Genomic DNA, 27,529 nt, shown 5'->3' on the forward strand with positions numbered 1-27,529 from the left:
AAACTACTGCAAGCAGTTGGTCTGACTGCTCTGCAGCAGAAGTTACTTCGTTTGTACTCAAGGCATGTTTTCTGCAAAGAAAATACCAAGGCTGGTTCTCTGCGGAGCAGATCACATCCTCTGGAATTATCCAGTCCCCAGTTATCTCACACACTGGGAGACTCTACTTTCCCCAAGGCCAAACCTTGATTTTATGCCTAGTTGCCTCTTTTATTGTTACAAAACACCCTAAATACCCTCTGCTTTTCATTCCTCCCATTGCATGCCAGTATACCCTCCAGTATTTCAGAAGCTACTTTTCTGTCCACTTCTAACCTGCTTTCCTCCACCACAATTCAATCCTTCTTTCTGTTTTCAGCTGCTTACCACAAACTATCTGGTCCTTTGTCTCCTCTGCCTGCTTAGCGTTCTCCTTGTTTCTACCTCTCTTCCAAGATTTCTTCTTTCTGATAGCAAGTTTTACTTCCAATGCAACACATTAGGCTGCTGCTTCCCATGCTCAGTTAGCAGCAGGGGGTTATCAGGGAAACTCCTATGTTTACAGCAAGAGGAGGTACCATCTGGGATCCCTGATGTTGCTCTAAATTTGGCTTTCCTGGTATCCAAATTGCAATGTAATTTAAAGCACTATGGTCTCCAAGGTGTTACATTTTGGGTATTTGAAGTTAAGATTTAAAAATAAGGCCCTCAACTTGGCTTGCATCGCACATTTGCTTCACTTAACTAATTTGATGGACAACCAGTTACAGAATGTTTTTGTTTTTAAACTCAAAGCATATTTTCCTATGCTTGCTATTTTAACAGCTTCCATTTCATAAAACACCATTTTTATGCTCAGTAACCATTACAACATCACTTTTCAGCCAAATTGTCCTATTTTTAAAAAGGAACATACTAAAGCAACAAAATAAAAACATCGTGTTTTGCTTGAAGTTTGTTGAACCACAAGAAATTACAAGATAACTGATCAAAGGAATTCAGTACTAACACACTTTCTATATGAACATCTAAAATGCGATGCTACTTGAGCATGCAGAATCCACAAGCCACAGTCCTGGGGGCACCCTAGAGCATAACCACACTTCTTTTCCCCTTTTATATATCAACATCATTTCTAAAAGTAAAAAGTTTTGTTTTAAAACAACCACTTACGCTAACATTTGAGGTTTTGGGGAGCTTTCATACCAGGAAACAGATGAAGCTGAGCTGTAGGATGTGCTGCCTGGCTGTTGCGTAATTGCATCAGATTTATTCCTTGAAGAACAGATAACATTGCAAGGAGAGTCTCTCAGAGAAGAAGGAAACGACAGACAACCAGGCGTACAGACAGGAGGCACAGTCATCCCGTCTCGCAGATGCCCACTATCAATCCTTTCAGATTTCAGGGCTCTTTCTTCTGCTGAGCCATGATCCTGGTCAGCACTGGAAGCTCCATCTAATATACTATAGTCTGTTTCTTCATAATACCCGTTTTCAATCATTTCCTGATCATCCTCCTCTTCCTCGTCTTGTTGGGAAGAGCAAATAATTTGTTTTTCATATGTTTCCTTTTGAGGGCTAACAGGATTGCTGTTGTCCATAGGCCAAATATCTGAAATATCTGTGCTGCTTCGAGAGCCAAAATAGTTTTCAACAAGCCCTTGCTTTACCATGTCAGTACTACTGGTTGGAGAAGGATTATCTGTACCAGTTTCACTTTTCGCTACTGACAGTTCTTCAGTTGTCTCCTTTAGTTCTAAAGGCTCGTTATGTTTTCCTTCATTTGTTTTTTCAACTTCATACACTGCATCTACAGATGAAGAACCTGAAACAACACATGGCTCACCCATACAAGTAATTTCCAAATGCAATTTAACTGTTTCTTCTGCAATGTTAAGATGCCTTTCAAGGTCCTGAGAGTCCTCACAGGTTGTGCCAAGGTCTGCCTGTGGGCTGTAATTTTTCACATCAGTAGACGTATCCTCACCTGAAACAACTAAGTGTAAAAGATCTTTTGTTCCTGAGAGTGAGGAATGTAAAGACAGAGTTTTGCTATCTGAGTACCCTGAAAATACAACACACGGTTGCTGCAAATTGGTGTTTGATTTTTTACTGTCATCACATTTTGGCAAGTCAATTGCTCCAAGATCCAGCACTGTTTTACTGTCACTTAGCTGGCATTCAGGTACAACAGATATCTTTGAATTCTCATCAGGTGACAGCTCATCATCATCTGAAGGCAGAGAATTTATGGATGTCAGCGATGACTGTATTTCACTTACAGCACTGGTACTCTCAGTACAATGGCTTTCTATTGTGTTTTTTATAGCACAGTCTGGTTTTAGTAAAAGCTGAGGAAATACTCTCTCACCATTGTATGCACTTTGCCCTTGAACATTTTCAAAAACCTGATCGGGGTTGGGGTGAGTTGCAAAAGAACTTGGTTCACTTTCTACACCCGAATCTGAAAACCTAGAAGAGGCATATGTCACGCTAACATCTGGTAATTTAGTCATGTCTCCACTTGCAGAAAGTTGACTTTCTTTTGTAGAAAGAGTAGGCTGATTGCTTCTCATTTTTGTCAAGATGTCACTGGTTTGTCGGAAGTTTCTTTCGTGGACATCCTCCTTTTCAAGCACTGGTTCATGTTCTCCTGAACTCAATTTATTTCCAGATTCTGAAGACTGAATATTGGGTGTCTGCAAATCCTCTCTTGGCGCTCCATCTTGCGGAAACTCAGCCCATGACCCGATGTGAACAGTTACTTTCTCCCCTTCATAGGGATTCCTACTACTTGGTTTGACCTCAATTGTCCTGACTCCTGAGGCAGGTGGTTGACTTCCATGACAACCTTCAAGTGTACCTCTGGGTTTTAGAGCACTATCTGCTTGTATAGCTCCAGAACCTGTCTGGGAGATAGTAAGTCTACCAAAAATAGCCAAATTTTCACAATGCACAGGGCTACCCGGACCTGGTTGGATACCTTCAATCTTGGCAGTCTTTTCCTCAGTTCCAGATGGCAAAAATGGAAGTTCTCTTTGACTTACTTGCCTGGTGCAGGTCTTTGTATCACAAGGAAATCCATCTAATGTAGGGTCCAGCCCCTCATTAGCATTGTATGAAGGCCTGCCTTCAGAGCTTCTAGAGGTATCTTCCAGTGCTGCACTTTTCAAACATTTGTAGCCTACTAAGACCACTGAGTCCTTGGAGTTCTGTTTCACAACTTTTTTTGTATTTTCAGGTTTCATTGTTTTCATGAGCTTAGTAACCTTAACTTTGGATTTATTTGCATCTTCATTTTTCCCTTTCAAAGTTTTTGTCAGCATCTTTTCACTTTCTGAATGCCAAAGGTTGGAGGCACCTGCAGGTCTTATTTTCAGTTCTGGGCTAGTAAAACCAGCTACAAAACCTTCTTCAGCTTCAAATTTATCAAGTTTATTGGACTCTGACCTTGGAAGACTTTGAACTACCAACCAGGGTACATCCAGATCTTTTACCCAAAAAAGCAAGAGGGAGGGGGGGAAGAAAGAAAAAGGATTGTTTATAACAAGATTATGCAGGTAACTGAAACTATGAAACACCAGTAATTACAAAACTTTGCACATCCTCAAAAGTCAAACTAAAGAAATGTTTCCTAGCAAATAAATATACTCCTTTAAAGCCAGCAAGAAATGTAGAGAAAAATACTCAGGGTTTACATAATTTTTTCTCATTTCTTCAAAAAGAAAACTGCACTGTGAGGTGTGTTTACCTTCAGTAATTGAATCTAAATATCGATCTTCAAAGATTATAGGCAAGGAGTTCATATCTCCATCTAGTTCACTGCATTCAATAGGGAGGGGTGGAAGAGAACTGCAGAAAGAAGTATTTTTGATAGCTGCACACATCTGTAGATGACTTTGAGCACTGAAAAAAAGGAAGCAGTCCTACGTGAATACAACAGAACTATTTATTTTTACATTAACAGTAGTTTAATTCACTTTAATAGAAACTTTTCTACTAATTAGTTAATAGCTTTAATAGTTATTTACTAATTATTTAATAACTTCTTATATAACTTTCATTAAAAAACTTCAAATCTATATTTAGAACATAGGTTTCTCTTGAACTTGTTATGGAAGTATTTTTGCAAGACTACTTCTACACAACAAACTACAGAATAATAGTATTACATGCTACATACTGTGCACTTCAAAAAGCTACTCACTGAAGTTCTTGATAGGCAAGGGCAGCTTGCCTAGGATGCTCAAGACAAAAGAATGCTTCTGCAAATCTGCGCACCTGCAAGATCCAAATTAGCCAAGAGTTTATTTTATATTACATACTATTTTTGAAAATCCACCAGCATTCCTACACAGCAATGTATTAACTTGTATGTATTATATAGACAGTTACTTTTTTTTCAAATGTTCAGTTGGAGTGGGAGGGAAGAGGATGCCAAAGACAAGACTACTGACTGAATTGAGAATTTTAATTTGTGCACTGGATGACTAAGGGTAATAGATTCAACTGCATGCTGAAAACTTGATTACCAAGAAATCAACCATTCAAATCAGGCTCACCTGAAAAAATAACACAAAAAAATATTACAAGAAGTTTCAATAAGAAAGGAAATTACTGGACACTTCTAAATGTGCTCGAGGTTTACCTTCAGAATCAGAAACCTATTAGATAGTCTGCAGTCTCAAAATACAGAGAAGTATGTGTTTCAAGCTTTCCATGAATACTGTATAGCCCACAGAAAATTACTGTGCAAAATTTTTTTTTTTTTTTGTAAAGACACGGCAAATGACAAGGACAATAACAAAATGTATGCTAATTACAAGCACTGAATTCAAGATAATTGTATTCCTGAAAAGCATTCAATATTAAAAGGGTATTTTATAAAAACATAGGGAAGCATATTTTTTTTATCGTCAAATATGTGATGTGGAAATAGTGTTAATTATACAGCAATTTAATACAAATAAAAACATAATCAATGTATCGAAAATACAGTATCTAGAAACCCCAAAGTTAAGGTTTTGCAAGATGAGATTTCTCACATTTCCAGTATTACGTAAAACTATTAATCCAATCTAGATGCATTTTTAGAACTTTTATTTTTCCAACTGCCCAATTATCTGCATCAAAAAAAAAGCAATTCAATGTCTTGCTTGTTGTAACAAGACATACATAAAAAATGTATGCGCTGTTCAGTGGTTGTTGGCAACTATTTGTACATTAACTCGAGCACAAATATCAACTTGTTTGTATCAAAACAAGATTTATATGCCACTTAGAGAACCACCTATGTAGGTAGTCTAATTAATCAATCATTTATTTACCAACCACTTCCTGGCCCCCTACTCCTTCATTTCTTCAATATTCTCTGGGTCTTCCTCTTTAAGTTACCTAACTTCCCAAACAGACCGTGCAAGTTTGCAGTGTATTTGGTGGAGCAGGCATCAGACCTAGTTCAGTTACCTCAGCTCTTGCACTTCACTCAGAGCTGTGGCCTGCATCCACATCCACCCCAGGCACAGACATGGCACTAGGGAAATCCTGTGCAATAATTGCTGACCATCAGGTTCCCAGGGCCACGTTAACTTTGTTCAGAGATAAGAACTTGCAGGTTAGTTAGTTCTCCCTTCTGATAAACTGCCCAGTACACATTTAGAGAGTACCATTTAGATGAAGTTTTATGTTCTGTAGCTCCTACTTTTCCCTCTTTGTTCTTTTAACAAAAGAAAAACTGGAAAAGAATCGCTCCAAGGTGCTTAAGGAAAAAACCCCAACATTAAACCCCCAATCTCTAACCTGCACTAGAAGCTGAAAGTCCTGTCCCAACCTTCCATAATTCAATTTACTGTATATGAAATTAATTTCAGTCATATCATCATCTGTGAAAAGTCATGGAAAATGTTTTGAAGTAAAAGGAAAACATTAAATTCGATACTTTCTTGTAAATGCAACTTCTGCTCTCAGCAATGACCAGACACACACACAAAAATGTACCTGCTTTCCTTCAGAAATTACGTTAGGAGTTTACGCATACGCATGTGGGATTAGACTCGGTGTTCCTAAGTACCCCTCTGAGTTCTCCCAGTTGGCTTTTCTAAACAGACATCTACCTTCCAACTACATGATTTTGTCAGAGTTAATCCCCAACCTTTCCCCCCGAAAAGGGAGAAGACTTATACAACTGACTTGCAGACAAGTTTAGAGGTTAAAAACTAGATTTTAAAACAACTGATCAGGAAGAGTAGACTGGTTGTCATTCTAAACTAAGCAATTAAAATGAATGAAAGCTCCTAATCAATCAGGTAATAGGAAATGAAATAGTAACAGGAATATTGCCCAATCTGTAGATGTCTGTGGTTGAAGTCAAGAAAAGAGCATAAAGCTGTTTCCCAGGAGGAAAGCAAGGTAGTTTTGAACTTAGGTGCAGGCAATCACCTTACCACATAAAGTAACTGAAGACCAGATCTTTAGGATTCTGTCTTCTGTCGCTCTCTCAAACAGAAAAGGAAGGCTTTTATTTTGTTTGCAGTACATTCCATTTGTAATTGTTTAAGTAATTCCAGTGCTTTTGAAGAAAATTTGATTACCAGCTCAAGAAAGCTCTTAGCATAATAGCATGGTATAAACTAGCTGAAAGCAAGCTCTGAAAGCCCACATAAATCAATATTAAGGATAGGAAAAAAACGCAAACTAACAGTAGTTTATTATATTTAATCAGTGTTTTAACTTATTGAAGGACTGAGGCATTTTCTAGGATGGTGTTAAAGAGGCTCTGCAGAACCAGAATGACTATCAGTTGGTGCTAGTGACATAAGTGCTACAGACTTGTGCCAGCTCCACAGTGACTTTGCAGGAGGAAATCCTATCTGCTACTCCTAGTCCCTACAGACTTCCCAAAATTATGGGTTTTTATGCTCCTCCCAATGCAAACAGAAGAGAAGGGAAAAATCAGATAGAAAAACTGCCATGGAATATATTGAGTTCCTGCACATTTATAAGTAGCAGTCTGAGATAGTTTTCACAGTTCTCATACTTTAGGACTAATCAAACTGAAAGAAATCATTTTGGAAGAGCATGTTCAGACCTACCAGAAGATGTCACTATAGAACAAAGAGGTGAACTAGCTGTGTGCAAATTTTTTGTAATAGAAAACCCCATAGTCTAGGCAGTTTTTTTCAATAAAACACAGTTGTAAACCTTAAGAGCGTGACAATGTAGTTGATGGATGTTCCGGTATACCTGAAGTGTTCCTGGTTTTTTTTTATATAGTGCTTAATAGTCAAAGTATCTGAAAATAGTTAGATATTTAAATACTTAAGTAAAATAAATTATTAAAATAACAATTCTGAATACTTACTTATTGTATAATAGCCTTATTTTCTAACAGAACTTCAGCAGAAATACGTTTTATAAGCATCTATGCAAAAATGGTGAAAGTCATGTCGCCAAATACAGACAACAGGCAATTCTAGGGGCATTTTAACACAAGTATCTAAACTAGTCAGATTAAAGACTCTCTAAAAGACTTCACTTATCCCCGGTTTAATATTAAACTTTCCCAGGACAAAATTTCCTGTGGAGGGTACAGTCTGGAAATATTGTGAGATTAAAAGGTAAATAAAAGAGATTTTGCATCCAGTCGTGAACACATCAGAGTATCAATTTCCAAAATTAAAAGGATTATTTTGAAGAGCAGAATTTTGTATAGTACAAAAATCTTATTCCAGAAAGCACAGATATTCTCTCAAGAGGAGAATTTGTAGGTCATCTCTCAAATCTCAATTAAATTCAGTAACCAGAAAGCCTGCATCATTCTGATACGTGCAGGTAACGTCTCTAGTGAAGCACGACCATTATTGGTTTCCCAGAAGAAGCTTATATGAACCCTCAGAATATAAATTTTCAAGAGATTATTATTAAAAATTACAAATTATTATACTAAGCACTGCAGAACAGGTTCCAAAGTCAACAACCAAGCATGCTCTTAGAAAAGTCAAGGTTAAAATTTACCATCTTTTTCTAATTTAAAGGTTTACTGAACTTATGGATTGCTGGCTCCTGCTCCACTGCCATGTGGGAAGCCTAGTTGAGCTGTGTTTCTTACATATATATTTGCAAAATATTTGCACAAGCTCTTCACATCTTGAAGTACAGAAAACAAGTGTCACATTTCCAAATTAGTGTTAGTAAAATTAAGGAACATCGCATTGCTGGTTCTCTGCAAGTTGGCTAAGGTAAAATTTCCTTATTTATGTCATATTATTCAATTCTTAAAGAGTCAGCCTGCTTGCACTTTGCTATCAGGCCCTAAATAAAAAGGCAATTTTAAGATTACCCATGTTCTGCATCTCCTTTTCAGTCTTTGATGTTTGGGTAGATAATGGAGTATCCAGTAACCGCAGGACTCAATAAGAAAGAGCAATTAGCCTCTTCTTTCAAAAATAAAGTAGGTTCAGCTTTTTCAGTTATAGGAAGGGTCACCTTGGAGCTCAATTTAGGAAAGTTTATTTATGCGTAGTGACAGATAACAAAAGAAGTGGGCGTAAAAGCAACTCAAAAGGGAAAAAATGCAAGCGTGAAATCAAATGATACTTTTTTTTTTTAAGGAGGGAGGAAGCGAACTCCTATTTGATTTTTGTGCAAACTGCAAACCATCACAGAAATACTATTAATATGTGCAATATCTGAATTCACATATTATAATTAACTACTTCGATTTATACTGTCCAAAATAACTGCAGTAAAATTCAATAATTAAGGCATTTGAGAGTTAGAGAGAATGACTTATATTGCAGATTTTAAAAAGAACCATATTTAAGAAGCTAAATACATAATAATTAGCAGTATCTTTTCTTTCTTTTAAGATAATGGAGCAGTAAAAATAAAAATATTAATACTTCTTTTGGTTTTATTAAATATATACTTGTACAAACACTAACATACCAGCAGTTGAATGCAAATGCAGGTTAAATTTAATTGAATTAAGCGCAGAAGAAACAGTATTCTCAGTTCACACCTTCCACCAGTTAACTTGAAGGATTCCAGAATTTATACAAAAAGCACAGAAAGATAAGAAAGATTCATAGATAGCCAGTAAAATGATCACACTTTTCTATGGCTAGCAAGTCTAAAAAATAAGCCTTGTGCTCTTTCTGAAAGATTCCATTTATTCTCCAGACTAGGTAATTTCCACTACACACATTAAACACTGTGATTTATCAAGTCTGTACAGAAAAGCACAGTCCAAGTATCCTTCATAGGTTTTCTAGAACCAAAACAGAAAGGGTTTTGATGCAAGTGACAGAAATGCTGGTAAGACAAATCAAACCTCTGAGAACTAAAGCCTTAAAAGACTTTGGTTTGGACTACAAAGCACTTACGTATTCTCATTAACCAGACCTTCTAACAAGCTCTCCATAAATGGGTGTACAAGAAGTGCCTCCAGATAAATCTCTTAAAAACAACCTATTCTATAATGTGTGTGAAATAAATACACAGACTGTGATGTCAGACAGTAAAGATGCCAGGCCAGCTGAGGATCAAGCTGTGTGCTTGATGAGTAGAGGCGGTGGGTGTCATTGTTTATTTGGTTTTCTTTTAATAAATCTTACTCTCTGAAAATTTTAAGATGTTAGGTTTCTTCAAATCCTTGGCCACAAAAGACAGGAGGGGAAAATGTAGTTATTAGAAGGTAAGGGTAACCCTTCAGTCCACACTTGAAAATATTTCACTATGGGAACCAGCACTGCTGTGGTTCTGCGTGTAGGAAGCCCACAGCAAATGCATATACACACACACAGATCAACTGTGTGTGTAGGTACTCGCTACATATATTTTAATACATATACATACATACTTACACGCCAGATCATTTCCGATACATCCTGTCATTTTTGAATTCCCATTTAAGAGACTTTTCAGAGCTTATGAATGTTATAAATTCTGAATTCAGAGAAAAAGTACATTTTCTTTTATGATGTAAGCAGGTAACCTAAATGCAGTAAGGAAGTAAAATGCAGGGTGGGCACTAGGCATGACTCCTGCAGAAAAATACACCATTCTGCAGAAATGCATCTTATTCCAGACGGCAATTTCCCTTCTGAACTACATTTCTTATTCAAAAGATGAATTAACTAGTTGGTTCTTAAACATAAATAATGTATTTTATGTATTATATTCCAAGAATAAGCTCTAACAACATGATACACAAGCTAACAAATGCAATATAGCAGCTCCCTTCATGATTCCAACTAACTTTCCCCAATAAAACTAGAAAAATTAGAATCTGGAATCTCATTTTGATACACATTTCCATAATAATGTGTCCCAGTAAGAGTACAAACATGCCAGAGCCAATACTTACTCTTAATGTGTGATGCTCTTGTGCTAGCAATGCTATGACATCCTCTTGTAAGGTAATGACCTCCAGAAATTGCCCCCAGAGAGCCATTAGAAGTGAGCAAAGCTGAGCAAGATTCATATTTATAAGTTCTGCCAGTTCATCAGGATTTTCCATTTTCTGAAGTCAGGAAAAAATATTTACGTGATTAGCAGATGAGACTATAATGTACAGAGAACAATCAAAAAAAGTGTACTTTATCTTAGTGACTATTTTAATTTAAAAAGTACCTTCCAAATGAGAACTGTTTTGTCTAAGTATCAGAATTTAATAAATCTATGTTATGACACTAACAGATTATTTTGTGTTGCATTAAATAGTATCCAGTTGCCGTTTAGAATTAGGACTTTTGACCTTAAGTTAAAGCAACAATTCCATTTATGGCAACAGTAACAGAGTTGCAACTGTTGTATTTTCTAATATGCAAAAATACAGCGCGCATGAAAGGAACAGGAATCAGAGAACAGAAAATCAACACTTCCTATGTTAGTCCAACTTTGATACAATTGTAAAAATTTAATAAAGGCATCTCCATTTCATAATAGTCACAACTCACAATAACATTTATATGGTGCTATATATCTATATACAATTTAAGCATAATCAGGAAGCAGTGTTACAGTATAGGCTTCCTAGAACCAGATCACACCAAGACAAATTCAGTGTGAAACAAGTTTTTCTTTCTTAACAATGTACTGTAATCCTGTGGCATAGTCCCACACCTATCAACTGTTGCCTGCTAGACTTATGTTCCCTGCCATTTTAGAAAAAAACATAGTTTTTCGGAAACTCATTGCAGGCACATAAGGCACCAAGGCAAAGGGTTTAAAAAGTAAAAATAGTAAAGACCCAACTCTAGCGAAAGAGCAAACAGAAAAAAGGATTGCAAATATTGAAACACCAACTTAGCAGGCAAAAGTGGAAATAAAAGCAACTTTTGACAAGAACTGCACAAAACAGAAAGGAGAAAATGGAAAAAATACATACTTCAGCAAGATTATTAGTTGCCTATAGAGAGCTAACTGTGCTGGCTTTGTCTCCAGTTATACAAATGATACCCTTTCAAAACCAGTATTACGTTTCCTTGCAATCATACTACTAAACCACTAATGAAAGGTAAGCCTACTGTTCTTCAAAAGCTGGGCACATGGTCCACTCAGCAGGAAAGCATGGACCATCTTTCAAAAGTTTTAAAACCTGTCCTTCAAACTTCTCCATGACAAGGAAATTAGCTGGGGCTGGTTCTAACTAAGGAGAAAGTTGAGGAGACACTAAGCAATCTGAAGTAGACAGTGTTTCCTTGAGAACGTAGGGAAAAAAGAAGCAGCCAGGATCAGGGCAAGTCCTTCCAGATGAGGGGATCGCTTGGAGAATCTGCTTTTGTCCAACCTACCGCTACTGCCTGATCTTCTAACGTTGTTATTTGATACCAAATTTGATATCAAAAACAAAGAATGCAAATTATAAATGCAGAAAATTCCAAATGTGATTTTAATACAGGTAACCCACCTTTCTACAATCTTAAGTTGCATGATATACAAAAGCTACCATGGCTACTACTGACACACCAAGCCACCAGATGAATAGTTCAATTTTGGAATTAGTCAGACAATGTCTCTTTGAATGAAGAAAAGTTGAAATAAGTGTTGGCAAAAAACATCCTGGATGTTGTCACTGAAACAAACAGTTTATTCCCAACTACTGTATGAAATCAGCATTCTTTGCTTCTATAGTTATTCCACTTATTTAATACATGGGGAGGGGGAAGTACCTTTACTTCTTCACACAATTCAGTAAGACGAACTTCAACATCTATGTTTTCTGGAAAGATGAGAGGACATATCCATGAAGGATGTACTTTCTAAAGTAGCAGAGTAAAACCAATTATCTCACAAAACAATTAAACAATTTTAAAAGATAAAAAAGAACCAAAGACATAAAACTTGAAGCCATATTAAGTGCCACAGTCAAGTTTAAATCAAATAAATTAAATAAATTATAAACTCCCATTAAAATAATTTCTTAGTAATTTCTGAGATTGAGGACAGAACATAATTAATAAAAAAAGGTTTTCAACTCAGTATCATGATCACTTATACCTTGTCAAGGATACCAATTTTCCATTCAAAATTATACTTGAAAATACTGTAATTTAGATGATACAGTTTGCAGATGATACACTGAGAGCTGCTCAGCTATTCAGCAGCAATGCCATTGTTCACAACCAAGGTAATACAATTCCTCTTCTACTTCAGATCTTCCAGAGATACCTTATTCCAATACCATTTTTCTACAGGTATATTATTTACCTAATTTGCAAGCTACATTAACATAAATACAATTCTTTAATTGTCTGAGGAATTATATTTTAGGCAAATAAAACTGTTCTTTAATTGATCCTTCTCTCAACAGCTCAATGTTAAGAACAAATCAATATTCCATGGTATGGCGGCTTAATCCGGATCTGAACCTCGAATGACTTATAAAGAAAACATTTATTCCTTCATGTGAGATGTTGTTAATAATTCCTAGTCTACTTAAGGGAATCTGATCAATTAAATAAAAATTTAGTACTATGTTTTGTTCTCCTCCTACATCTGAGGTACCAGTAACAAGAGAACAATTTATAAACCCTAAATTTGTCTGTAACAAGTATTTATATTGAAATTAATTTTTGAAACACAGTATTAAGGAAAAAAACCCCTACAATGTTTCTTGAACACATATACCAAAAAAACCATGCCTTGAAATCCACACTAATAAATTTATGATTCAGATAATGACCATAGTTACAGAACAGCAACAGTGTGTTTGCTCAGCCTGTCTTCAAATGATACCACCTAGATTTAAGTATGTATTGATTTTCAACTAATTGCATCTGTTAGGCTTAAACTTAATGCCAAATTAACTCACACAACTCAAAGTTCTGAAAAAATATGCAAATTGCAGAAATGCAAGAAGTTCTCAGAAAAAAGTTTCAAAATGTTTCTGAAGGAAATTACAATACACCTGTATTAGCTGAACAGTACTTGATGAAAATTATTCTGAAAATATATGGAAACAGTTTAAGATATGATACTACTTTGGATGTGTCTGTGGCCACACAGATTTTCTCATTAGTAAATAAATTATTTACTTATGAGACACAATACTGATTACTTATCATGTTTGTCACACTGCAATTGAGAATAAGCTTTGAACATTTAAAACTGAAGTCTAAAATCATTATGGAAAAACCCACTAAAATGTTGTATTTAAAAAAAAAAAAAAAAAAAAAAAAAGAGGACAGAATAGAGACAATACAAGACAAAAGGAAATTAAATGCTAACTTTCTACAGTAGTCATGTTCACCCAGCAAAAGACCTGATGAATTTTGCTGGCTCTGCTAAAAAATAGTTTTGTTTTCTTTTTAAAACAAAACCAAAATGCAGTTACAGATGATTAAGCTGGTGACCTACTAGGAGACTGAACTGCCATTTTATTCTTTTCCCATCACAAACTTCCTTGTGCTTAAACCACACTGTTGTCTTTTGTCCAGCATCAGGCCAACACCAACACTCTCCAAGAGGAGAGCTGGCCATTTAGATACTGACAAATTCACCTTACGCCTTGAGAATGTCTTGTGTAGTGTTTGGAAGAACCAGTAAGATTTCTCAGGAAGATGTATCTTTAATTATTAGTCTTTAATTATCTAAAAAATTGAGTCTGTGATGAACTAAATGAACTTGTAATTTTTTGCTGTTTCATTTAAATGGCGATAACTGACAAAACTCTTCTGTCATTTTTGTTTAGTAAAGTAGAACAACACTAAACCAAAAAACAGTAATAATTTTTCATTTTACTATCTATATTCAGCCTAGAAATACGTAGCTCAATTCTGCAGACTTCAGGTGAGTTCAACAAACATTCACTATGGCCAAATAGTGATATAGTGTTCCTGTTTACAGAAGAAAGTAATATTTTGTATTATTAATAAGAATATAATATTTTATAGAATTAATACAAATCTGAGGGGTTATATCACCTGCTTTGAAAACATACCTAGGTAGGCGTCTCTCTGGGTTCGTGGATATTTTCTTCTGAGAAGGCGTTCATAAAGGACCTGCATGCTGGCCTTGGCTAGTTATAGGGATTGCACACACACGACTAGTTACTACACTCCTTTTTTCATCTGTGATTTATTATTTGCCTTTAAGTTAGTAAAAAAGCTTATTGCTAGCCTAGCAATTAGTGCAGTTAGATCAGTACACGAAAGGATATAATTTTAGTGTAGCTTCTAGATTAGGTATCACTCGTGATATACATTAAGCTAGCATTTTTTTATTTCCTGAAACCAGTAATACTTAAAAAGCTTAGTTACAGTTATTGAGTCCCAACAGTTGTCTGCACATGCTTCTGCAAGATCAGTCTTATGTTAAAATTATATGACAGAGCAATAGTACAGCAAACAGCAGAAAAAAATTAAAAAGATAATAATTTAAAACAAAAAAGTGAAGATTCTGGAATTTAAGCAGGACTTGAGATTCTATTCTGCAATTCCCTTTTAAACTTCATGCATAAAATCTCCACTATAAAAAAGTTCATTTATTCTAAAAATTAAAAATAAATGCAAATTAAAACTGTGTAATTTGTGAAGTCCAGAGAGCTTCAATTTCTTTATAGACATCACAGAAACACAGCTGTGGTTTTTTTTCTTTTTACTGTTGATAGATTTTAGAAAAAATTAGCATTAATGATAGGCATTAGTTATTTTTCACGAGCAAAAGGTGAGTAGTAGTAGCATAATTCATATTTACATTATTAGTCCTTTTTATTATATCAATTGTCCCAATCAATGTATACACAAAATAACTGAAATAAATGAAAAGAAGATTTACAAACAAGAAAACAAAGTAATTTCAGCAGAGACTTAAAAACTAAAAAAGAACCCCAAAACCCACAGGAAACACACTGTCAGGAGAATATGTACAATGATTGTTAAGTATAAGTAGTCATGTTCTCTTCATATATTTATTTTGAGCTGTTCTGTTCAAGCTTGCATTCCTAAAGGAAAGCTAAATTACCCACAGAAATTATAAAAGGTCTGACTCAAGTTCCACTGAAGCTTATGAGAATGTTTTTGGTGACTTCAATGAGGTTTGAAAGATACAACACAACTATGCATCTCAGTGGCTGGCTTTTTTTCTATTAGATACCTATTTTGTAGGAATGTTTCAGGGGAATTGAAGGTCCTGTTTAAAACATTTAAGTCTCAAGATTTAGTCTAAGCCTATCCTTACAACAGCAACAGCGCCAACAGATTCTATTTGGAAAAAAGCACATTTTGTCCTTAAATGGAAGACTGAAAGTTGAGTGATTCGTTTAACAGGGTGTTCCCCTCCAGATCAAGATTAAGATAACTGGCACAGAAATAGTCTTTGCACCATAACTGTAGCAGCATTTCTCCTTCTATAAAGAAAAGGACTCAGTTTCTGCTATTTTTCTATGCACAGATTTGTAATGCGCTCCCCTCCCTCAAATATTTTTTTTCCCAAAAAATTGCTTTGTGTTTTGTAGTACAGAAGTGAAATATTCTTTCTTTGAATCACTGACTGACCACATCACATATTAAAAATAGTTTTCTTTTCTCAATTTCCAACCTTATTGTTTCATAATGCTTAGTTTTGACATTGGGAAAATTAAACAATACGGAAATCAATAAATGCTGTCTACAATCAATGTAAATTCCAAAAGATCTAGTTTTTGGATTTAAATAGAACTTCGCATGACTAGAAAGGTATATATTCTTGATACGGAAAAAAGTCTAAATCATCCTTTATAATGCTGATGTCTTGTCTTTTTTACCTTCATCACTCTCCTAGTTCACAAGTTTAGTCTAGGCTCTGTAATACACTTGCATTCCACAGAAATGTAACATATATTTCCATACATTAAATGTCATGTAATATTTTTGCAGTTACTTTTATCAAATGTAGTTACTAGAAGTCTTTATGGCCATAGAACTTACATGTCTTTCTATGAGAGTTTAATTTTAACTTTAGTAAAGAAATAGTTCCTCTGAGAGCATATTTTAACTACTCAGCTTTATAGAGACAGTTCTTGTCTATTCAGATCTTTTCCTAATTCTTAGGTAACTAAATCTGTTTAAAAAGTTGCACTACAAACTGAGCCAGCAGCAATTTCTTCTTGTAGGTCTTTTTTTCAGGTAAGTTTCTATTGTAATATTCTCCTCAAATCCAAGCTTACAGAGATCCATTTTTTATACAAATATACGTTTCCTTATAATAAAGAAGTGCAGCATGCTATTTGGATTAAGAGTCTCTCTAACTTTCTTACAACTAAACACAGTGATTTGAAATAACAGGGCAAATAGAGACAAAAAAGAAAAAATATATTTTCATAAATTCAGGCTATCTCCTAATTTTATTAGTAACATGACAGTGCTTGTTTCTTTTTTTTTTTTTTCTGGATTGAAGTCCAGCTCAGTTTGAACAAAAAGATTTTAGATATACACAATATATGAAATCAATGCCAGTTTATTCTAGAAGGGGGCTGTTCTTAATAAGCATCCACAGGGAAGTGATGCATGTTATTAAACTCAACATACCCAGTTCAATTCGGTGAGAAGAGGGGAGCTCCTTTGTTATCACAATGAAATAGCTATGTAACCCTTTGAAAGCAAGCAGCAAACTGGCACAAAGTGTAGAGTGGAAATTATAGGCATGGCTAAGGAAAGACTCTGAAACAACAAAACTGCAACCCTAGAAAGAAAAAAAGATGAGGCACATATTAATTCTGTACAATAAATGAAGTGTTAACAGAATAACTAAAAAAGCAGATAAGCATACTGCCTCTTTTCACAAACTTCATCTGTTACTTTTGTGATTTTCAATGGATTGCAATATATTTTAAAAGGTTAAACACTTTATTATTATAAGCTTTCCATCTGCCTGTTCCTGAAGTATATAACGTAGCCTTTTAGAACAATTTTTCTCATTTCCCATATCATATGGCACACCAAAGTAACTCTTACCAAGTAGTATTTCTGCAGAAAATAGAAAATTCACACCACCCAACAAAATACAAATAAAGTCTTAAACTGATATATCCTTACATCTGCTGATAACTGTTTTGTGTAGTTATTGCCAAAGACCACACTTTCAAGAGAGGGAATCACAGAGTCCCTGTTTTGTGCTGGTGCATTCCTGTTCAACCATGTATTCTTCACTGGGCGTGGAAAACTGCAAAAAGCACAAACAAACTGATAATTTGAACATCCTATGTGTCACCAAGCTATCACAGTTAAAACAAATTCTTGATTTTTCTTGAAAAGTAGTAGAAACAAGGACTCTCAGTAAGATTCTGGAAATTCCTAGCATGGTGAGCTGCCCTTTTAAAACCCCTCAGGACAGCCCAGATACCTCAGTTTAGTTTCTGGTGCTGTGCTAGGGGAGGAGGGCTTCTAAAGCAGTTCTCTTCAAAGCATGTCCCCAGCTAGTTGGAGAAGTTTAGGAGATTATTACCCTCAACTGTTCCGTTGCCATCTCTTACCATGAAGATCAGCAGACTCTGTGCCAGGAGACTGTGCAAGCTCTTCCTCATTGTTTGCAAAGCAAACTTCAACTAATTTAAACAATGTCCCTGAAAAGTTTACACTATAGAGATAAATTTTGAACTGTTAACAGGTAAGAAGAATTCATTTTCTGCCAACTTTGCTGTGAGGACTTTACCTCTTAAAAGTGAAACAGTAGCAAGCAGTTGGAAAGCTGTCACACAAATTACCATTGCTGTTCTCCTAAAGGATGCCTGACCTCAGCCTACTGAGGAGGAGAGCCCATCCTGAACCCCTGGGAGGACAGAGCATCCTGCAACAGTAGCCTTATGAGAACAAACAACTAGGAAAAATGAGTGAGAGGAATGAACGTAGAAAGTGTGGACTTCTAGATAATAGGCAGAAATAAGCAACGACAGGTTAATAAAGAGTAGATTGTAAAGAATGCCAGCCAGGGCTGTAACCAACTGGAATTGTCTCCTCTCTTTCAAGGGAAGTATTAATACTGACTGTTCCCAAGAGAAGGTGAGCCTGGATGCTACTCTGAAACTGAAAATACTCAAAAAATGACCCTTTAGGAGTGGAAGGGGTGCCAATAACATGAGCATGACCCAAACAGAGGAGCAAACTGTCACCTAGGAAAGGTGAGTGAGGTCTGCAATGTTCAGCTTTTTCAGAAAGAGGTGCTCCAGAAAACCCAGTGGGTTATGGATACGGCACCTATAAAGTATTTGCTAAGTGTCACAATACGGTGTAGCCCAGCAGAAACAAAACACTCTTAAATGTGAAGGTTTCTTCCTCTCCCCACCCCAAACTGATTTAAAGGGCAACTTGGATCCTTAAACTAATTTTGAGAACACGAGTAACATTCTACTTTAAAGGTAACGGAAGCAGCATATAAGTTATTTTGTTTCAGTATCTGCTTACACAAGCTATATCAACTTGAGGTTTAAAATTAAATAGCATTATGGTATCATCATTTGAAAAGCCAGAAACAGAGGAGAAAATGTATAACAACCCTCACATTTTCTACAACCTCTTAAGAAGTCAGAAGGAACAAATACATTTCTGACTGAAAATTAGTAACAAAACCTGTTTTTCATTTTCTGACAATGAAGTTCAACACTACAACTGTGGGATGAATACAGGTAAAACGCCTGAATTTCACCTGTGGTACAGCATGACAACTTATACTACATACATGCTGCTACTTTAAGTGCATTATTGTATCAGATGAAGTCGTCAACAACAATACTAGCTTAAGATAATTCCCACCTCCTCAGTACTTGTTCCTCTCCCAAATAATGCTGTGCCATCCCTTCAGATGTGGCAGTTCAGTTACTATATAACCATGCATAAAACACATCACCAAAATAATCCAACTTGGAGGGGAAAAGACGATAAAGAAAGAAAAAAAGCCAGCTGAATTCTCCAAACCAGTACATTCCTACTGCAGAGAACAAAATGCACAGAGACATAGCTTTCCATGATGTGTAGACAGGGACAAGTAATGGCAATATTTTAAAAAGCTTTGGATGTTTATGGCACAGCCTGAATTTGAATATGAAGAAACTTGGGGGAAGTAACATGGAATATTTGAAGACTATGAATGAAGGCAAAGATAGGTATGCTAAAGAAAAAGCTGTGCAAAGAACATGCTTCATATGTGTGACTGAATGTATGGCCCTTTTTCACACTTACTTTTGAGACAGAGAAGCGAGGTAAACAGGGATTGCAAACGGTGACACAAGTCAATGAAATAAAAAGGCTTCAGTAGAAATTAGGCAAAAGCTTTTTTAAATATAAAATGAAGTTCTCATATTCCATTTACTTTAGAAAAAGGCAAATGCATCATTTGCAGACATCATTGCCACTACAGTAGTAATGGAAAACTGTGAAGACAGCTAACCCAAGACACCCTATTTGTATTAATGGCACCTATTTCAGTCACTAACTAGAGCAAGCAGATTATCTTGGTGAGTAAGAAAATGTACAAATATTTATACATATAAATACACTCCTCTTTTCTGGTCTTGCGTATTATCTCTCTTCTACACCACATACTCTTATTTCTAACAAAAACAACCTAAATATTTGTTCCAGGTACCTTTGAAAACAAGAAGTTTCTCATCCCTCTGGGCCCTGAAATCCAAAATCACCATAAAGAAAACTATACTTGCCATAGATTTAACTCCTTCCTATGTATTCTATTTGTATAACATTTCCATCTGGACACTCAATAACTTATTTGCATTTTATTAACAAGAGATTACCTTATCAATGGCTGATGCAGAGCAACCAAAGAAGCATGAACTATAACTGATATGACAGAAAGGTGGAAGTAATCAAACATAACATTGACGTAATGATGAAGGCCCCGGTGTAAGTTAAAGTGCAACTTCAAGGTTCGGCTACTAATGGGCTGTAGTGTGCTCAGGTCATCTGGTCTAAAAAGAAATTAAACCAAAACAACATTTAATTAGAACAATCATATTCAAAGTGCAAGTTATTAATAACCGACATGGATAGCAATTTAGCACAGGTCTGTATTTCGGAATGCAATGACATCTCCCCCAGAAAAAAAAAGTATAAAAAAAAAAATACCAGAATAAGACAAACCAGTTATGAAATCTTAACAGACTTCAGCATTGGATTTGTTTTTTACCCTCTTATATTTATATGTCTAATATGAACACACTACATCTATATATAATAAAGATCTAATCAGTTAAAGTTAACAAATATTGTTGCTTTAATTAAATCTTCTGTATTTAAACTTACGAGTAGTCTGTATCCGTGAAGTGTAAATCTAGCGTTAGCAGAAAATTCATTTCATTAAGAGACTCCTCAATCTAGAAAGAAATTGTAGAAGCATGAAATCTTTTCTTATTTATACTAGACCAAACTGTACATAACGAAGATTTAACTATCCAAATATAGTAGAGTTGAATGGCAGATTACCTTTCTCTCATCTAACAGCATTTTTATTTTGAAAATCATCACATCGTTCACAGAAACTTCCTCATTTTTGTAAAGAATCTGAAATGTTTTACTGCAGACTACATTGTCATGGATTGAAGCAGGAAAGGCAAGATCTGCACCTGAAAAGAGAAACAAGTATTAATATAATTGGCCTAGAATCTGGAAAACCAAAGCAGTGAAGAAGTGAAACTATCACTCCTGTTAGTTTCCTGACCAGTGTTACAACTGTAACATCAACAGTATCAGCAGTTTCCATTTCAGCCAGAAGCTGCTGGAGTTTGAAGGAGTGCATTGTGTTTTAAAGAAATACTGTATCAGTATTTTTAATATAATTTGCTTTTAACTTCAATCTGGCCTGAAGAATTTTTGCTTTGCTCCAAATTGGAATAAGACAGTCTAGGCATTTTGAAAAAAACAAACCCTAAATCTGTCTTGTTTCATCTAGCATTCATGTTTGCAAGGTATAACCACACTGAAAATTTAAGTACCTACAGATGCCGCAAAGAGGTTAAATGGTATATACCACTCCACTGAATTAATCAAGAGCAGAGGTGGTTCACTCTTTCCTTCCAGATCTTTGCATCCTACTCTGGCAAGACCAGTTCCAAGGGTACTACCTGAACCTTACATTTCTCATTCAATGCAACACTTCCGCATTCAGTCCAGAGGCTGCTCATCAAAAAGAGTTCAGAAAAGTGCAATAAATAGTTGGGGAACTCTTTGCCAAAGAAAGGTTAAAACACTGGTAGAAGAAATGAGAAAGGGAACAGTTTAAAACAGTTATTTGTTATAGCAATATTTGAGGAATACTGAGGAAGTGTTTAGCATATTAGCAAGGAGTTATCACACAGGAAATATGACAGGCACTATCCTGTGAAACAACACATAAAAGATGGAATCTGGATGAACAGAAGTAGTAGTAGTAATACTGATACTTTATTACAACTCCTCTACAAGCAGGGTCAACAACATTAACCTCTTCTAGAACACAGTGTCTTAGAAATTGTGCAAATGGGGGTGCAAAACATTTTTTTAAAAACCTTTGATTCTTCTTAATAAATTACTTCAAAGGAATGCACAAAAGAAAAAAAAAAAGATCTTCAGAGTTTGCACCTTACAGATTTGAGGTCTACAGGCCTCTGATGGAAAAAACACTGTATCTGGCAAACATTCCCACTCTGTATTAGTTCAACTTCCCTTCAGAAACTAGAAACAAAAAATACAGGATTTTGCTGAAATGCTTTCATACATACTATCAATTTAGGTGTCCTGGACAAAATACTTACAAAGTCTGAATCATTAAGGTCTAATTTCCCTATATAAAATGCCACTTTCAGCTTGTATCCGTGTCATCTCTTACAGGTGAAGGGCAGAGTGGGGTATGGTTTCACACGACATGTAATCTGATAGAACCGCATAGCATCAGCAAAATGTATCTCCCACTCCTGTCGATACAAAAGAAGCAACGGAGACACGTGGCCAAGGTCCCACTTCCTAATGCAGCATCCAACTCCGAGTTACAGCCCTCGCTCAGTTCTGCTGACTTCAGTGTAACGTGAAACAGCAACCTCAGAAGTGAGACAGGAGTTGAAGGGGAAAAGTTAATGCCAGAACAGGCTAAGCCACATCTACATGGGGAGCAAGGTCTCACAAATGTGAAGTCAACAAGGCAGAACTACTATATTTTTTAAGTCAAGTATGCACTGACTGGCCAAGGCTATTTCTAGACTTCTATCCACACAAAAAGCCATCTCCGCAACAGAGGGGAAAAAATAGTGAGGAATTAAATTTATTCTTATATCGTAAAAATGGACATTTCATTCCGAACCTGTGCTTTTTTTTTTGGCTTTTTTTCTTTTTTTTTTTTTTTCCTTCTGAAAAACAGCCACAAGTTTCTAACAGAAGGCATTCAGAACAGCCTCAAACCTGAAACAACCTCATACAGGCTAGAATTACATATTAACTTTCTAGAGCGTGACTACATCTCCCTTCAAATTACAAGACTGCCAGGAGATCTTCACAAGGTGAAGCTAAAGCAAGTGGCTTGCCCTATCGCATCTATAATGACACTTGTTCTGGGTCCCAAGTAATTCTAGTGAACTACTAAAGGACACGGGAAACAGAAATGGAAGAAAACTGGATTTACATTATCGTGGGACCTCATAAAAAGATTGGAAGGGCTGGGCAAGGCGATGCAAAGGAACAGGGAGAAGGGAGAAACTGACACTGTATATTCGACTTGGGGAAACAGAAGGAAGAGAGAGATCAAATAGCCTGTGGGAGAGAGAAAACACACAGCTAAGGTAAAGGAAACTGCAGGTGACTCGTGCAGAGGCTAGGGAGTGCCAGAAGTAGGCAAAATTATTTGGACTGGAGTGGGAAAACCATTACACACTGTCAAAGGGAATAGAACAGCTAAGTATGAGGAAGGTAGAACAAGAGATAAATAGAAAAGTATAGGAAGAAGTACCTGACCAACACAGGACATCACTCTCAAGTGAGAGCTGTAGGCTCCTGTCCAGCTTCCTCTATGGTCAACAAGCAACAGTTCCTGGGTTTGGAGGGGTTGTTTTTTTGTAAAATAGCTGCTTGTCAAATCAGATGCTCGTGTCAATAAAGCACAGAGCAATATAAAAGTAAGAAGGAGCAGCCAGGGGGAATCATGGGCTGATTTTTTTTTCCCAACAGCACTGCTAATCATCTAAACTCACATCAAATTGCAGTCTCAATGTTCACATCCTTTATGCCTAGTAACAAAAGAGCTAACACATACGCCACAATTCACTAACATTGCAGCTTTCTGAAAAAATAACTGAGACTAAAATATACTATGAAATAGATATTTTTTTTTCCACCAATATTAAACATATCACTAAGTGACACTATTAAAAAGTATGTTTTACTAAAGGATCATTTAGCAGAGCTAAATTCTCTCAGCCACACTGAACTTTGCCTTTGAAGTGGAGTAATCTTGGCTCACAAGATTTATTTCACACAAATTCAAGAAATATTCAGGAAGCTTGACTAAAATTCAGTATCTACATTGTTGCTCTACTCAGAGTTACTTTTAAAATAGCCTCAAAAATGCAGGTTTCAGGTTTCAGTAATCTCATATCACATTTTCTCAGACTGTAGTACGTGTTTCTTCCTTGCAATTCCAAGAATTCCACCTGATATTAGAAAACTTAATTCATTTACTGTTTTTCATGTTTTTACAGCATGCTGAGGTGCAGGCTTCACAGAATTAGGAGAGCACTAACACATTTCTCCAGGTTCAGTTTGCCTGGACAAAGAAACCAAAAGTGAGTGCCAGGTTAATAAAAGAAAAAAGATGAGGAAGTGGGTAATTCCGTTCAGGAGGTTAAGTCAATTTTCAGCTTTGCCACTGGACAGCAAGACAGCAAGTTTGAAAACAGCAAGGCTGGATTCTTTCAAAACCTTCTTTTCAGAAAAAAATGGGCTTAGTAATCTGTCTAAGAGTCTGTATCTGAAGTTCTCCACTACTTCAAGGTATCTACTTAAATGTGATCTGCCCCTGGTTATCTTAGCCTGAAACATGGAGAAAACTGAGCAGATCAGTGGAAAAAACAGAGAACACTATATAAAGGAATCACCATGTTTTGATATCAGCAAAGGAAGTTAACAGAAGAAAAACAGTAACACGAATTCTGTAATCAACTTTTAAGTCTCATTGCTAAGAACAAGCTAGCTTTGCAGCAGGTCATCATGAAACAGTAAGTATTTTTGTTGTGTTAATAACAAAATAAAAAACCACTTTTATATTAGTTGTAACAATATAAGACAAAAATTATGCTCCCTTAGTTAGCAAGCAAGATAATGACTTCATTTACTAAAAGTTTTTGCACTTACCAGTTGCATGTAACAAGCTAGCTTCTAATTTGTGTGGAATTCTTGGAGGAATTTTCATAGATGCACGGATCTGGTAAAAGCTAAAGCAAAAGATAGTGACTTGCAACACCTGGTATAGCACATCTCATTCACCATATACAGATGCATACAATGAAAGGCAGAAACGGAGAGTAACAAGGAGGAACAGGGCACTAAAGTCTAAGAAGCTTGAAACTGTCTTATTTTGACTCTTCATCCTATTGTGTTTTTTTGTTTTTCTTAATCATTTACCAGAGTGACAGCCAACACATGAACAAAAGAAGGAAGACTCAACACAGAACTAGTCTTTCCACACCTCACAGGGCTGAGGCAAATATTTATGGAGATACATGGTAAACTACACTGATATGAATGAACAATTAGGATTGTCAGCTACACTACAACCATCTCAGAAGGATCTACCATGTAGCGTATCTACAGGACTACTATAGCCTCTTCTGCCACCGAAGGAGCTATCTGTGAAACTGCAACATGCTCCCTGCCCCCTCCAGGATCCCTAGAAATCACACCACTTACCAGACACTCTCTACATTGCTTGTGGCCATCAGATACTAAAGAGTGCAAATAAAGGGTCACACTAGGCAAAATATGACAGCGCTTGCTGTATTAAGGCATAGTACTATTGCCTTTATGCTATCAAAGGCAGGAACCGGAGGCTTGAAGCCTATAATTTAAAAATCCCAAACCCACAGATGTCTTTAGGGTGTCTGCCCCCATCTTTAAAACATTTCTCATCTTTTTCAGCCCCATACTGTTTCCAACCTTGATTGTCATCTATGAAATCCCTAACTGTCACCATACCAATTTTATAGAAATCTTTACATAATACAAGCACCCATAAATACACTTGGATGACACATTCTATCCATCTCATCCCATTGCAGATAATTTATTTTTGTCTGAAGGGGTTAGCTTCAGCTCTTCAGTGAGATGACATGACATGACCTACCACACAGCTCCACAAACACTAACACCAACAAAAGGGAGAGAGCAAGAATGTTCACAAGTAGAGAGTAAGAAGACAAACCCACCTTTTTAGGCAGAAGCATTGTCCTAAATGTTCTTATGAGTATGCAATCTACCCTTTGTATTCCACTCACAGTGTACACACACTCAAAACTCTTGTGGTTCTTTTTCATCATTCTCACTATTAAAATCCGAACTACTCTAATCTATTGTGTTGTTCTGATATTGGCTTCTAACTCTTCAACTGAAGCTGACCATCCAGGACTTCACTAGCAACTGATGCAAGCGTGTACTAGCCTAACAATCAACCAATAAAAAAAAATATCTCCATGTAATCCTACAAAATTAAAGTCAGCTTGAGTCTGGTCAAAACTATGCATCAAAGAATGCTTTACAACAGAAGACACTTAATGAACCAGCAATACTGCTAGAGGTAGGAGATGACAGCAAAATGTTTTAAAAATCCAGTAAAACTTAACCCATTGCAAACTAATAATTATGTATTTTGTTTTTAGAAACCCACAGGTCAAACACGATACCGTACACATTTCTTAACTTATTCATAAGCGCTAATTTAATTCATTTTGTATTGGATTAAAAAAAATAAGTTTGCACTGTCATCTTCTCCAAGAGTATAAGGAACTGAGGAGGTTAAGAAAGCCCTCTCAACATTAACCCAGCAGGATGCAATCTAGTACACTGCTATATTCCTTTTCTCTGGGTCAGATGTGACTTCATTCCATTAAGTTACTCATTTCACCTATGCTGAGGACACAGAATACATTATAATGTATAATATCCTCAGCAAGGATAGATATACTTTCTACCAGCCTCAGCTTCACAGAGTCATTTCTGAATCCACAGTAAATTTTTATCAAGAGCGTGACACCCTATCGCTACAAGCTGCATCTTCCCATGATCCATATGACTAGCCTGTCACGGCTGAGCATGCTGTTACTTCAGGTATTAAGAAAAGAATGAAAAATTGTTGGTATGGTTTATATTAAATATTACATCTCAGTAGTTCACAGACATGCCGATATTTTACTTCATCTCACTCTAACCTACCAGACTGGGTTGCTTTATTAGACTTTACAGTACCCCAAATCTGCACCATTCTCAGTTCATGTTTAGAATCATGTGACAGCTCTACAGAGCATAAATTTAACTAAGGCTTAACAACTTTACCAAATGTGGACACACTAACAAATTAGGACTGTAACAAGGTAAAATGAAAGGCATAGGCAACACAAAAAATGAGCATCAAGCAGAAAAAAGGTGCAATGTGATACTCCTATTACTTAATGCAATAAGACTTGTTTGCCCTAAAGATGCTACTGACTGCTTACAACATAGACCTCAAAGAAAGCAATCAATAGAATTGGTTGTGTTTAGAATGTAATTTATGAAACCAAAAAGCTGTTAGGACATACTTCCTTCTCCTGTTATTACTTGCTAGCAATTAAGCAAATGCAGACTATTCTACCCTATATCCAGTAAACCCTTTACATGCCTGATACATTTTAATTTGAGTTAATGGGGAGATAAAAGTGTATTGTTTGCTTGTTTGAGACAGGTGGCTTTGATTTTCACCAGATTTCTACTTTAAGCAGTTTATAACATAAAGCATTCACCTGTTAATCTGAATAATAAAATTCCGCAGGAGTTCAGCTCAGGGCAAATATGTAAACATCAATTCAAGACCTTGTGCCTGTACCTTTGAAACAATTGTTTAACTG

At 36.0% G+C, this 27,529-nt stretch overlaps 1 protein-coding gene across 7 annotated transcripts in view; it reads right to left on the reverse strand.

Moving 5' to 3' along the window:
• The window catches only part of FAM135A (family with sequence similarity 135 member A), a 99,548-nt gene that overhangs the window by 25,680 nt on the left and 46,339 nt on the right, over window positions 1-27,529 (reverse strand). For 5 of the 7 annotated variants that reach the window (XM_056342794.1, XM_056342797.1, XM_056342799.1 and 2 more), the window contains 12 exons: window positions 24,786-24,865; window positions 20,895-21,034; window positions 20,715-20,785; window positions 20,207-20,380; window positions 17,496-17,622; window positions 16,989-17,142; window positions 14,423-14,500; window positions 12,153-12,202; window positions 10,346-10,501; window positions 4,187-4,260; window positions 3,731-3,885; window positions 1,153-3,469 (listed from right to left, as the gene is read on the reverse strand). In XM_056342794.1, coding sequence (XP_056198769.1) covers window positions 1,153-3,469; window positions 3,731-3,885; window positions 4,187-4,260; window positions 10,346-10,501; window positions 12,153-12,202; window positions 14,423-14,500; window positions 16,989-17,142; window positions 17,496-17,622; window positions 20,207-20,380; window positions 20,715-20,785; window positions 20,895-21,034; window positions 24,786-24,865 — 3,576 coding nt within the window. The remainder of the gene's footprint in view (window positions 1-1,152; window positions 3,470-3,730; window positions 3,886-4,186; window positions 4,261-10,345; window positions 10,502-12,152; window positions 12,203-14,422; window positions 14,501-16,988; window positions 17,143-17,495; window positions 17,623-20,206; window positions 20,381-20,714; window positions 20,786-20,894; window positions 21,035-24,785; window positions 24,866-27,529) is intronic. The other 2 variants (XM_056342795.1, XM_056342798.1) reach the window with 1 other exon arrangement.

The sequence above is a fragment of the Falco biarmicus genome, chromosome 6 (genome assembly GCF_023638135.1).
Source record: "Falco biarmicus isolate bFalBia1 chromosome 6, bFalBia1.pri, whole genome shotgun sequence".
NCBI classification, from domain to species: domain Eukaryota; kingdom Metazoa; phylum Chordata; class Aves; order Falconiformes; family Falconidae; genus Falco; species Falco biarmicus.